Consider the following 14661-nt stretch of genomic DNA (forward strand, 5'->3'; position numbering starts at 1 on the left):
AAGAAGAGGGATACAGAAGGTTGTATGGGCGGATAGAGCTACGGAAATCAGGAGGGTGAAGTCTCGGAGCAGGAGAGTTTGTTCCTTGTGTGTGTGGGAAGTCGTCCTGGACTATTGAAACACCGCGTGCAGTCACTAGATGGTGATCCGGCATCACGGTGTGGGTCTGAGAGACTGCGTGCAGCCCAATAAAAACCAGCGGTGGCTCTGGAGGTTCAGCTCAAGGTTTTCTTTTCTGCTGCCGACTCGCATTAAACCCGGAGCATGTTATATAAACAAATCGGCAAAGTTTTCTCCTGACCCATCTCTGCCTCATATGGCCCTTGTGGCTACGGGGATCAGGGGGTATGGAGGGAAGGCTGGGGCGGGGTTCTGAGTTGAATGATCAGCCATGATCATAATAAATGGCGGTGCAGGCTCGAAGGGCTGAATGGCCTACTCCTGCACCTATTTTCTATGTTTCTATGTTTAACATTGAAAAAGCACCGGAATTTAGACCTGTGTTCATGAGCGGAGTCCACATATCTGGACTTCAGGGTTCACCTTCAGTGGTGTATGTAAACGCGCTGCCTTGATTCGGGTTACTTTCATTACCTTTCCACTTACTCTTCCAATAACTGTTCTGTGCAAGCTGGCACACCAGACAATCGTGCCTGATAAATAAACAACATTTTCAGCATGAAGCGCTCGTCATCTCTCTGCCCCAAAGGGGGGAGCGGTGTTCGATGGAAAGCCTTATTACCGAGCTGTCATTTCCATTTAAATTCACTTCATGGTCTCGCACAAAGTATTTGATATTCCTTGGCACCAGCCTGGAGATGGGGGATTGGCTAATTAATACGTTGCGCATGCTCGGTGGGCCAGGGAGCATACCATGGCAGGATGACTTCTTATGGGTCCCAGCGGGCCTTTCTTCCCAATAGACATTACCTATCACCTTTGATCTGTGACTTGGGGAGATCGGTTGGCCGACTAAATCGTTCGGGGTCCAGCCCAGAATTTGTCCTGCAATCTTCATTATCACTCGCGGGCAGGATAGCTATCAGATGTCAGACTTGGCACCTGTAATGGGGAAGTCGACGCGCAGACGGTGGTTATAGAGTGCCTGCCTGGGGTCAGGTTTTGGTGACAGGAAAGTGGTAAGGTGCCCGGTTTCAGAATGTGGTTATGCAGAAGAGACTTTTAAAATTTAATCATAAGTTGTGGCTATCGCCGTCAAGGCCATTCTCTCATCATATTCTGTAAATGGGTGGCTATTTAAGACTAGAACGAGCAGAAATTTTTCACTAAGATAGGGGAAAGTCTTTGTAATCCTTTACCCTAGACGACTGTGGCAGCTCAGACATAGATTGCACTCCTGGACATAAAAAGAAATTGTGGGAGATGGGGACAGGTGCCTGGAGGATAGGTCTTGTGGATAGGCTTGAATGGCAAAATCAAGCTTCCATTTCTCATGTTCTTGCTCATCCCTATGACAAGATGCTGATAAGCTGCCTTCTTGAATCCATATATTCTGGCTGGTGAAGGCACTCCCCCAGAAGAGCTGGGTATGGAGCCTGAAGATTGAAACCTTGTGATGTTGAAAGAAGAATCATTTGATTTGAAGACAGAATGGCTTCTGACTTGGTGGCAATTCCAGTGAACAAAGTACAAATGAATAATGCCACTCGATGGCACTATTGAGAACACCTTCTGCAACTCTGCTGACTGACTGGTCAGCACTGAATTTTTCCATTCGATTATGGGATGTGGAAAGCCCATTATTTCTCATTCTACTCCTCCATCCTACATCTTGTGATTAGGACATCAAAGTCAAAGCAACTTGTGACCACTGAGGCACAAATGCATGTCCATATGGAAAGCGGCCAGTGCAAGAGTGGAGCTTTGAGGCTTTGACTCGAGAGGCTTCGACGAGAAGAGGCGGAGGACAAGCTAGCTCGCAGTTAGTTTTTACAATGTCTCCTGAGACGGTGATGTGCCTCTCATGTGAGATGTGGCAGTCTTGGGGGAACTCCCCTCTCCTGCAGAGTCACATCTGCCAGAAGTGCAGACGGCTGGGCGATCTGGAAGACCGTGTAAGGAATCTGGAGCAGCAACTGGATGACCTTCGACTCATAAGGGAGAATGAAGCAGTCATAGATGAGAGCTACAGGGAGGTAGTCACACCGAGGCTGTCGGAAGCAGGTCGTTGGGTGACAGTCAGAGGGGGGAAAGCGAAGGTGAGCAGACAGGCAGTGCAGAGCACCCCTGTAGCCATTCCCCTGAATAATAAGTTTACCATCCTGGATACTGTTGGCGGGAACGGCCGACCAGGTGTGAGCCATGGTGGCAGGGCCTCCGGCACTGTGTCTGACCCTGTGGTGCAGAAGGGTGGGACGGAGAAGAGGAGAGCTGTCGTCATTGGAGACTCTATAGTCAGGGGAGCAGACAGGAGATTTTGTGGACGTGAGAAGGACACCCGCATGGTTTGTTGCCTCCCGGGTGCCAGGGTCTGGGATGTCTCTGACCGGGTGCACGACATCCTGGTACGAGAGGGAAAGCTACCAGAAGTCGTGATACATGTTGGGACCAACGACATAGGCAGGAAGAGGGATGAGGTCCTGAAGTGTGAGTTTCGGGAACTAGGCAGAAGGCTGAAGAACAGGACCTCAAGGGTGGCGTTCTTAGGATTGCTGCCAGCGCTACGTGACAGTGATGATAAGAATTGGAGGAGATGACAGTTGAATGCATGGCTGAGGAGTTGGTGCAGGGAGCAGGGTTTTAGATTTTTAGATCATTGGGATCTCTTCTGGGGAAGGTGGGACCTGTACAGATTGGATGGGTTGCACCTGAACTCGAGGGGGAGCAATATCCTTGCAGGTAGGTTTGCTAGCATGTTTCGGGAGGGTTTAAACTAATTTGCGAGGGGGATGGGACCCAGAGCGATACAGCAATGAAAGAAATGCATGGAGTAAAGCCAGATCTAACATACAGAGAGGCGTTGAGGAAAGAGAAGCAGAATAAACGGTGTAAAGACAGTAAGGTAGAAGGGCTGAAATGTGTGTACCTCAATGCAAGAAGCTTCAGGAACAAAGGTGATGAACTGAGAGCTTGGATACATACATGGAATTATGATGTAGTGGTATTGGCTGGCACCAGGGCAGGAATGGATTCTCAATATTCCTGGATTTCAGTGCTTTAAAAGGAATAGAGGCGGAAAAAGGGGAGGAGGGGTGGCATTACTGGTCAGGGATACTATTACAGCTACAGAAAGGGTGGGTAATGTAGCAGGATCCTCTTTTGAGTCAATATGGGTGGAAGTCAGGAACAGGAAGGGAGCAGTTACTCTGTTGGGGGTATTCTATAGGTCCCCTGGTAGCAGCAGAGATACAGAGAAGCAGATTGGGAGGCAGATTTTGGAAAGGTGCAAAAATAACAGGGTTGTTATCATGGGTGACTTTAACTCCCTAATATTGATTGGCACCTGATTAGTTCCAAGGGTTTAGATGGGGCAGAATTTGTTAAGTGTGTCCAGGACGGATTCCTGTCGCAGTATGTGGACAGGCCGACCAGGGGAATGCCATATTAGATCTAGTACTAGGTAATGAACCAGGTCAGGTCACAGATCTCTCAGTGGGTGAGCATCTGGGGGACAGTGACCACCACTCCCTAGCCTTTAGCATTATCATGGAAAAGGATAGAATCAGAGAGGGCAGGAAAATTTTTACTTAGGGAAAGGCAAATTATGAGGCTATAAGGCTAGAACTTGCGGGTGTGAATTGGGATGATATTTTTGCAGGGAAATGTACTATGGACATGTGGTCAATGTTTAGAGATCTCTTGCGGGATGTTAGGGATAAATTTGTCCCTGTGAGGAAGATAAAGAATGGTAGGGTGAAGGAACCATGGGTGACAAGTGAGGTGGAAAATCTAGTCAGGTGGAAGAAGGCAGCATACACGAGGTTTAGGAAGCAAGGATCAGATGGGTCTACTGAGGAATATAGGGAAGCAAGAAAGGAGCTTAAGAAGGGGCTGAGAAGAGCAAGGGGGCATGAGAAGGCCTTGGCGAGTAGGGTAAATGAAAACCCCAAGGCATTCTTCAATTATGTGAAGAAAAAAAGGATGATAGGAGTGAAGGTAGGACCGATTAGAGATAAAGGTGGGAAGATGTGCCTGGAGGCTGTGGAAGTGAGCGAGGTCCTCAATGAATACTTCTCTTCGGTATTCACCAATGAGAGGGAACTTGATGATGGTGAGAACAATATGAGTGAGGTTGATGTTCTGGAGCATGTTGATATTAAGGGAGGGGAGGTGTTGGAGTCGTTAAAATACATTAGGACAGATAAGTCCCCGGGGCCTGATGGAATATTCCCCAGGCTGCTCCACGAGGCGAGGGAAGAGATTGCTGAGCCTCTGGCTAGGATCTTTATGTCCTCGTTGTCCACGGGAATGGTACCGGAGGATTGGAGGGAGGCGAATGTTGTCCCCTTGTTCAAAAAAGGTAATAGGGATAGTCCGGGTAATTATAGATCAGTGAGCCTTACGTCTGTGGTGGGAAAGCTGTTGGAAAAGATTCTTAGAGATAGGATCTATAGGCATTTAGAGAATCATGGTCTGGTCAGGGACAGTCAGCATGGCTTTGTGAAGGGCAGATCATGTCTAACAAGCCTGATAGAGTTCTTTGAGGAGGTGACCAGGCATATAGATGAGGGTAGTGCAGTGGATGTGATCTATATGGATTTTAGTAAGGCATTTGACAAGGTTCCACACGGTAGGCTTATTCAGAAAGTTAGAAGGCATGGGATCCAGGGAAGTTTGGCCAGGTGGATTCAGAATTGGCTTGCCTGCAGAAGGCAGAGGGTGGTGGTGGAGGGAGTACATTCAGATTGGAGGATTGTGACTAGTGGTGTCCCACAAGGATCTGTTCTGGGACCTCTACTTTTTGCGATTTTTATTAATGACCTGGATGTGGGGGTAGAAGCGGGGGTTGGCAAGCTTGCAGATGACACAAAGGTTGGTGGTGTTGTAGATAGTGTAGAGGATTGTCAGATTGCAGAGAGACATTGATAGGATGTAGAAGTGGGGAGAAGTGGCAGATGGAGTTCAACCCGGTGAAGTGTGAGGTAGTACACTTTGGAAGGACAAACTCCAAGGCAGAGTACAAAGTAAATGGCAGGATACTTGGTAGTGTGGAGGAGCAGAGGGATCTCGGGGTACATGTCCACAGATCCCTGAAAGTTGCCTCACAGGTGGATAGGGTAGTTAAGAAAGCTTATGGGGTGTTAGCTTTCATAAGTCGAGGGATAGAGTTTAAGAGTCGCGATGTAATGATGCAGCTCTATAAAACTCTGGTTAGGCCACACGTGGAGTACTGTGTCCAGCTCTGGTCACCTCACTATAGGAAGGATGTGGAAGCATTGGAAAGGGTACAGAGGAGATTTACCAGGATGCTGCCTGGTTTAGAAAGTATGCATTATGATCAGAGATTAAGGGAGCTAGGGCTTTACTCTTTGGAGAGAAGGAGGATGAGAGGAGACATGATAGAGGTGTACAAGATAATAAGAGGAATAGATAGAGTGGATTGCCAGCGTCTCTTCCCCAGGGCACCACTGCTCAATACAAGAGGACATGGCTTTAAGGTAAGGGGTGGGAAGTTCAAGGGGGATATTAGAGTAAGGTTTTTTACTCAGAGAGTGGTTGGTGCGTAGAATGCACTGCCTGAGTCAGTGGTGGAGGCAGATACACTAGTGAAGTTTAAGAGACTACTAGACAAGTATATGGAGGAATTTAAGGTGGAGGCTTATATGGGAGGCAGGGTTTGAGGGTCGGCACAGCATTGTGGGCCAAAGGGCCTGTACTGTGCTGTACTATTCTATTCTATTCATATGCATCAGAGCTGCAGATGCATATCTTGTGTCTTAGGTAATTCCCAGACAGACTAAGCTGGTCCTGCTCACCTCCTCACCGGTGCTGCCATTCAAATACTAACCAGACTGTGTCTTCTCAGCTTTGCACATCAGGCAAGATTGGGTGTCTGCAGACTAGGATGCATGGGTAGAAAAGGCACGTCTGGTTATAACGTTCCACCCTGGAACGTGCATGGCAGCCTTGTAGGCTCATTATGGGTTCAGACCATGATCAAAGTTGACAGAAGGCAGATTGTGGTTATGGAATGGTTGTTGTTAAGAGAGTCCATTGCTCCAGAGTGTCCACATGCCAACTGTGGTTATGGGTTATCTATGATTTAATGTGGCTGTGAGGTGTATGGGGTTTAATTTGGATTTAATGAGGTTTCAAGAGTGCATATGTTCAATGCAAGATCCATAATTTAATGGAGTGTTAGAATATGATGAGTTTGTTCATGATATGAGTGTTTATAATGTGTATCATGGCTATGAGTTACACAGGTTGTTTATACATGTACCATTTTGGGGATCAGGCATCACTGGCCAGTGCTAACTATTCTTGAGAAGTTGGTAGTGAGGTAGTTTCTGTGTAGATACACTCCCTCAGTGAAGATTTTCCAATAGGCTTGTTTTGCAGATACAGTGGAGTGTGCCAAGAGCTAATCAGGGCAGTCACTTATTTTGCACAACTCTCAACAGAACAAAAACTAATCAAGAAAATATCTGGCATTCCCTTTGTTTATTTGGGACTGCTGCTTATTTGGGGCAGGAGACCGTTGCCGAACAGTTTCTAACTTGCTTCAGACATGTGCATGTCACGTGGCAACTAGACACTACACCATACTTAGAGTGAACAGTTTTTAAATAGCGTGTCTTTGCATGTGCTTGCATTTGAAAAGCAGTGATTTTTATCACTGATAGTTGGAAGAAATAAACAGTAAAGACAATTCAGAACTATTCAGCTCCCAATGGTTTCAAACATTCAGAAAATCAAACTATTTCACTGCTTCAACAAGTTAGGACCTACGAAGAATTTGAAGGTATCCACAATCATCTTGAATGTTACAATGAAAATGCAGACTTGGACGATGCAATCTACATGAGGTATCTATGCTGAATTTGTTCATTTATGGTCAATCAAAAGAACACAGCATTGTACACTGTATTAATTCCTACATTAATACAGTTTTATACTACTGTAGTAGTATTGGTAGTGTTTTAATTTGTTCCGTATTTTATTTAAATACTTAATTTGTTACTCAGTTAAATGGTAGTTTTTTCTAATACCTTTTAGCTATTTCCACAAAACTTCTGTTCACTGGGACAGCCCTTTAATTGGGACAAAATATACAGGTCCTGACGTGTCCCAATCAACCCGAAATGCACTGTATTGGTTAATTGTACTGAACAATTGCCGAAGGTTCTGGAGTGAATCTCAGCTGCTTGGGCTTCAGTTTGTATCAGGTTTCTGATACACATGGTGAAACACACCCTGGAAACTTTGATCCTTTCTGGATATTCCCTTGAGCTCAGCTGTGGGGCAGTGGCATGCTAAGGAAGGGTCTAGGTGCACACTACATCTGTCGTCAGCATTGTACCTGGAAAGTAGCAAACCCACACTATTGCCGTGTGGAAGGGCAACAATGTACGCAAGTGGATGACTCACTTCTTGTTAATATAGTGCAAAGCATCTTAATGTGTTTTAATTGAATTAATCTTTAAAAATGCTCTCAATCTATCTAATGAATTTTTAAGTATGTTCATCACAGACAGTTAAGAACTGCTCCAAAATCTTTGTCAACCAGTGAGTGGTCAGATGCTGTCAGTGGGATTATGGTCTCAAGAGACGGTATGTAAAACAGAGACTGCTCCACCTCACCAGACCTCTGCTGGGTGCAAAAGGTCAGCCTGGAAGGGTAAATGTGGAAGGGTGGGAACACTGGACTCTCAGTTTGGATGCAGGATAATCTAGCCCATTAACTGGGAAGTTGCACAGGACAATCCCGTCGGAACGGTCCTGGGGTTTAAAGGGTTAAAAATTTGTGCAGCAGGTGCATTGATGAGGGGAGGATCTAATCCAGAGGTTTAAGATGATAACAAGGAATCAGTAGAGTGGATTGGAGAAACATTTTCCTTGGGTGGGAAAATCCAGAACAAGGGTGCTGAAGACTGGTGCCAGGGATCTGGCAGGTAAAGTATGAAATACATTTTCACACGATAGGTAATAGAATTCAGAATTCTTGAGCACTGAGCGAGGATATTCTGGTGACCAGTAGAGTTTTACAAAGCAGAGGTTCACAGATCGTTATTGACTGAGTTCATTAAGGGAGATGGAACACAACTGGGAAAACTGTGTCCCTCTATGATCTCACAATATTCCTTCTGTTCAGCTATGATGGCACAGCAGATCTGAGGGGCTGAATGGCCTAATGCCATTCCTGTAAGTTTATGTTTCTGAGGAAATTGAATAAGGACAGAAATTGGACTGCATTCTGATGTTTCCCACAGTTACATGGCCCCACTAACAGTTAAGTTCATCTTCAGCCCAAAACGTCAACTGTTCATTTCCCTTTGTAGACACTGCCTGACCTGCTGAGATTGTCCTGTGTTTCGGATTTGTGTTACCACTGACCATCATGTGTAGGGTTTCTGATTAGAGGCATTTGATACAGCTTTTAAAGTTCTGAATAAAACCAATGACAAAATCCATCCAGGCACATGAAGCGAGGATTCTGGGATGTGTCTAGGTGTCTGGGGCGGGGGGGGGGGGCGGTCAGGACAGTGACTGGGAGGGCGGAGGGGAAGCTTCAAGTTAAGGAGATATGCCGAGGCTCTGCTCCTAGTGAGAAATATCACAGCTTGTGGTATGTCCAGGCTGTGGACTTGATGGAAGTTAGATGTGGGGGGTGTGCATACATAAATACCGCAGATATCAACATATGCTGGTGAGATTCTTAGAATGGCATGTGGAATCCTGACTCTATAAGCATAAGAACATAAGGAAATAGAAGCAAAAGTAGGCTATTTGGCCCCTCTGGTCTATTCTATTATCAATTTGACTAATGGGATGCCTCATTTTTTCCTCTGTGTCAATTCCTATAGGCCTCAATTCTCCAGACTTTCAAAAATGTATCAATTTCCTCTCAAAGCACCTCCAACAATCAAGTCCCCACGATGTTCCAGGGTGGAGAGTTCTCCAGGTTCACTACCTTTCTCCATTAGTCCATATGAACCAGAGTTTTATATGTCGGACCATCAACCTTGTAACTGTGCTCCCTCATTCAAGATTTTCCCACTGGTAGAAACATCATAACCTCCTCTCTCTCCTTCTGCCTCTGGAGTGTTGTATGTTTCAAAAACATCAGCCTCCATTCTTCTAATCTCAATGAGTGTAGATCTAACTTCTTCAGCCACTTGCGGAAGGACAACCCTATCATTACTGGGAATTATCCTAGTGAAGTCTTTCTGACAGCCTCCAATGCGAGTACATCCTTCCTTAAATAAGTGGACCAGAGACAGCATACAGGCCAAACACAGGGAAGTTATGTGAGTCGCAGGTTGAGCCCCTCCCTGGAGAGCTGTGGCCAACCTGGTCACCACACCTCAGGAAGGACAGCAAGGTCCTGGAGAAGATGTAGGAGAGAATAACCAAAGAAGGACCAGTTCGTGTGGAGAAAAAAGGAGAGATTTAGTACAGTCATAGAGCCCTACAGCACAGAAACATCTCATCTATGCCAAACTATTACTCTGCCTAATCTCATCTTCCTGCACCTGGACCTTAGCCCTCCGTACCCTTTCCATCCATCCATCTAATAGGGGTTTATCAATGGGTTTTGCAGTGTCAATAAGGAGGAATTGTTTCCGGCTAGTCACTGGGTTGATAAATAGAAAATACTCATTAAATTGTTAACAGTAAAAAGTTTACAGGATTGAGTAGAATTCTATTCCGCAGCCAGAATACATTGCCTGGGAAGGTGCTGGGAACAAGACCCAACAGTGACTCTCGAAACAGAATTGCAAAGAAAACATTTTTCAGGGCTATGCGGAAGAAACATTGAAGTAGTTCCGGGAGGTGACGGAGAAGTTAGTTGAATTTTGAAAGAGCCAGCATCGACATGATGTTCCCTGTGTTGCAATACGTTCTGACGACTCTGAACTGTGCAGGTATATCAGCCGAGTGGTGTTCAGCCCATGCGAGGGCCAGAAATGAAGGGTGTGACTCACTGATTGCCCCTGGGCACATGGTATTGGCAATAAACGATAGCAGTATTTATTCGAGATTTATATCAACTACACATGTCCGTTCACATCCAGAGGCAAGTGTGGGGAGGTCAGAGGGCACTGCGTGCACTCAGTGAAAGGAAAAGCTGCTATTGATCCTGCCAGCTCCTGCAGAAGGTTTCAATTTAACGGCAGGAGCTAAAGACATTAGGAGCGGCTGCAGAGGGAGCGTGGAGAATCCAGGCTGGGGTCGGAAAGGACAGTACAAGGGCAGGACAACGAGGATGATGGGGGTGGAGGTGCTGAGTGGGGGATGGAAGGAAGGACCTCTGAACCCATCAAGGACAAGAGCTGTGTCGCCAGGAAGCTGCGATTAGTTTAACATCCAACAGAATCGGCCAGTGAGACTTTCAGTTTCCACTCCTGCTGGTGATATGGTTCCTTCTGCATAACCGTAACATCAATATTTTATCAGATTCTACAGCTAACGTCGACCCCATCAAACATTTCATCACATGTCAAAACCCTTGAAACAAATGCAAAGACTCAGCAGTTTCAACCTTGATTGATAGCTTCACTTTAGCTTTGCACTTGGAAATCTTAATCCTCTTACTTGCACACGCGTGCGCGCAACACACACACACACACACACACACACACACACACACACACAGGTGCAGACATGCACACTCTCTCAGAATTCAAAGCAAGTGGAAGGCTAACAATTATCCTTCACGGCTGCATTGTCAAACATAGTACAACATGATCAATACATATACTCTCCAGCACAACCTTCGCTTTACATTTGGGACCTCCAGTGTAATCCTCTGATTTAACTGACCATCCTGAATACCTTTTACTGCAAGAGTCTCATATGAACACCACACGTACACCCAGTGGCCACTTTATTAGATAGCTCTTGTACCTAATAAAGTGGCCACTGAGTGTATGTTTGTGATCTTCTGTTGCTGTAGCCAATCCACTTCAAGGTTCAATGTGTTGTGTGTTCTGCACATCGCTGATGTAACGTGTGGTTGTTTGAGTACTGTTGCCTTCCTGTCAGCTTGAACCAGGTGTCCATTCTCTTCTGACTTCTCTCATTAACAAGGCACTTTTGCCCACTGATCTGCTTCATTTTTGTTTCTCGCACCATCCTCTGTAAACTCTAGAGACTGTTGTGCGTGAATATCATAGGAGATCAGCAGCTTCTGAGATACTCAAACCACCCCGTCTGGCACCAACAATCATTCCACAGCCAAAGTCACTTAGATCACGTTTCTTTCCCAGTTTTGATGTTTTGTCTGAACAACAACTGAACCTCTTGACCATGCCTGCATGCTTTTATGCATTGAGTTGCTGTCACATGATTGGCTGATTAGATGCATGCATTAACAAGGTGTACAGATGTTCCTAATAAAGTAATGACTAGGTGTAGTTGTAGGAAAGTCCCTCAAGGTTGAGGGTGATGTTTCCACTTGAGTCTTGTGGGTTTAGAAGAGACTGGTATGACTGACGTTAGAATCAAACACTCCCACATATGGTGCTGGGTATGCCAGTCTGGTGGGCAGGAGGGTGCTTTACTAGGTGATACGTTCCCCTCCCTGGTTCTGCAGGGCCCCTTAATACCACCCAGGGTGCTCCTTCTCCATCCAGTGCAGTCAGGGGACAGAGAACCCCAGGCGTCAGTCGTTCATTTCTTCAAGGAAACTGTGAGCGAATCCTTGAAGCTTCCAGCTGCCCACCAGCTGATATCACCCTCTGACAGAGCTTGCAACAGTGTCTGTTTCAAGCATCTGATACAAATGACTGTAGTGTCTGATGTGACACACCTCTCACTAAAACATTATCACACACACCTCAGAGTAACACTCAAATATCCCTCACAGCAACTCTGACATAGCACACCGCTAACGGTAGCAATGATGAAACCAACTCCTGTGTGTAATATCTGAACTAAAACACACCTCTTGTTTTAACGTACTGATTTAGCACATCACTAACTGTAACTCAATCTGATGGAATACGTCCTTCAGTGTAACACTGAACATCGTTCACAATAACTCTGCCAGAAGACAATCCCCAGTGTACTGGATTTAGTTGATTTAAATCTGGGTGCTCCACCAGCTTGAGACAAATTTAAGCCCATGATCCGCAGCCCACACCTGGATTCTGAGGAAATTCTGATGTTCTAATTAATTTTGTCAGCAGATGTTGGTGGCATCAAGTGGGAAGACAGGAAGGGAATTGAATCTTTGGGCCCTGTTTCATATTAATGTTCTAACTTGTTCCCTGCTGTCATAAACCCAACAGAATGCCTCCGTTGGCATCAGTGTTAACAGGGGTACTGAGAAGCTCAGTATACTCTCACATAATACACACACACACACACACACACACACCCACCCACACGCACAGTCCAGCGGGGCAATGATCACAGACAGAGATCTTGCAATATTCCACCTCCATTGAGGCCAGTACTCCGACTGCTCTCTGGTAGCTGAGAAAGATTATCCCTGCGTAGACCAGGGGTCTATGAGTCTTTCTGCCATGTGTGATACAAAGATGGGCTATCATTTTGACCCACCCATGCTGGTGTCCTTCCACCCCTCCCCTCCCCTCCCCCAGGAGGAGGTTTCAACAGGCAACGCTTACTCTGTCCGTACTGAGCGTACTGGTAGCCAGGCACGGGGTCCATGCTGTATCCGGATGTGCTGTAAGCTGGCGTGCAGTAGGACTGAGAGGTGGGCAGGCTCTCCACAGCCTTGATGGACTCAGAGCGCTGGCTGCAGCTGCCGGACAGCGGGTTCGAGGTGTCCAGGCTCCCGTGCAGGGGGGAGATGGAGAAATCATGCTGCGGCTGAGTGGAGACTGCTCCAGGGTTACTCAGGATGCTCATTACCTGCGGAAACGGGACCAAGAGGGGCAAGGAGAGACAGAGAGAGGAATGGTTAGTGGACAGGAAGAGAATTAGGCTTCCAGTCTGGGCTGGGGTAGGGGAGAGGGAAAGAGGAAAGGAAATTATAAGGGGAGAGGAGGGGTGGTGAATGAAAAGGAAAGGGTTGGGGAAGGGATTATGGGTGGTCAAGTAGGAAGGGGTTAATGAGGAATTGGAAGGAGGTGGGAAAAAGAGATAGGAAGTTGGAGGATAGGGGGCTGGAGATGCTGCAGAGTGTTGAGGAGAAGGCGAGGGGGAAAAGGGAAGGTTACAGCCCAGTGTTTCACATTATTACCATCACCAGCAGTGAGTTGGTGGTCTGGCTGTACAGGCAACCTCGGCTCTCGAGATCCTGGCTCCAGCTCCCAATCACCTCCCAGTGACTTGGGTGCAGAATGGGTGAGAAGGTGGTTGGGGCTGGCAGGGAACACGCAGGGAATGGCAGTTTAAACATGCAAGGAAAGGGATGGGGTTAAGTGGGATACTGGGAATGTGAGGTTGTGGAAGAAGGGATAAGGTGACAATAGGGGAATGGGTACCAAAGGTGGATTGGGAAACAGCTTGATGGGATGGTGTGATAGGAATTGCAGATGAGGATTGGGAGGTTTGGGATGGCAGAATGGGGATAAGAAATATGAAAACATGGGAATGGGATATGTGGAATTGGTGACATAAGGAATGGTGATGGGGAATAAGGATGAAGAAGCCGGGCTGGTGATTGGATAACTATCAACAGGGAACATGCTGGTCATACACAAGGAGCAAAAATGCAGACCTAAAGAGTATAATTGGAACATTAGAACAAGCTCGCTGACAGCTTCACACCAAAATTAATAATCCCATTAAACAAGGGCAAACCTGGACAGGGAATTTTATAAAACTCTTCTACCCACAGTTTGTGCCCCTCCCTTTCCAGACGGTGAGCGTGCAAAACAAGGACGATGGCTCCCGAGCAGAAATCAAATAGCGTGCGACATCTGCAAAGTTTTATCCGATCAGTGCCGAGTGGGTGGGGGCGAGCAGAGGGCAGGGGAGGGGGGATATCCGAGTTGGTTAGCTGTCAATCACCCAGACTGACAGAACTCCTCTGAAATCACAAACAGACTGCAGTGATTACTGTTGGTGGATGGAGCCGGTCTGTTCCCAGATCAAGGCTCTGCATTGAGAAGTTTTTCCAGGCTGGATCACTGGGCTGTTCCCTGGGTTTGGAGAGGATGGTTTATGAGATAAATCCAAGTAGGCATAAACACACCAGTCTTGCTGAAAGATACACAAAAATACCTTCAGGGCATCTCGCACTTTCCCTGCAAGATAGTCATTCTTTGAGGGGGAAAAAAATAATTAATTTTGGCAACTTCAGAGCCAACAGCCTCAGGGAGTGCTAATCCCACAGGGACCATTACTTAACCCACACAAACAGCCTTGGCTGTTAAACAACAAGCTATCTGTTCCACTTACATGTGCTCCTGTTAAAGAGGGAACTGTTCTACTGGGCACCCTTATATAAAAATAGGGCCTCGCTGTTAGGACCCCTTATAAGAAAGTTGGACAGTGAGGACGGAGTTGTCAGCGACCCTCATTAAGAGAGACTCGCACTGTCAGGAGTGCATGTAAAAACAG

The 14661-nt window shown here is 46.4% G+C and overlaps 1 protein-coding gene across 2 annotated transcripts in view; it reads right to left on the reverse strand.

The window, feature by feature from the left end:
* Positions 1–14661, reverse strand: part of LOC134337712 (paired box protein Pax-7) — a 147844-nt gene that overhangs the window by 1331 nt on the left and 131852 nt on the right. For both annotated transcript variants that reach the window (XM_063032912.1, XM_063032911.1), the window contains exon 8: positions 12759–13005. In XM_063032912.1, coding sequence (XP_062888982.1) covers positions 12759–13005 — 247 coding nt within the window. The remainder of the gene's footprint in view (positions 1–12758; positions 13006–14661) is intronic.

This window comes from Mobula hypostoma, chromosome 25 (genome assembly GCF_963921235.1).
Source record: "Mobula hypostoma chromosome 25, sMobHyp1.1, whole genome shotgun sequence".
NCBI classification, from domain to species: domain Eukaryota; kingdom Metazoa; phylum Chordata; class Chondrichthyes; order Myliobatiformes; family Myliobatidae; genus Mobula; species Mobula hypostoma.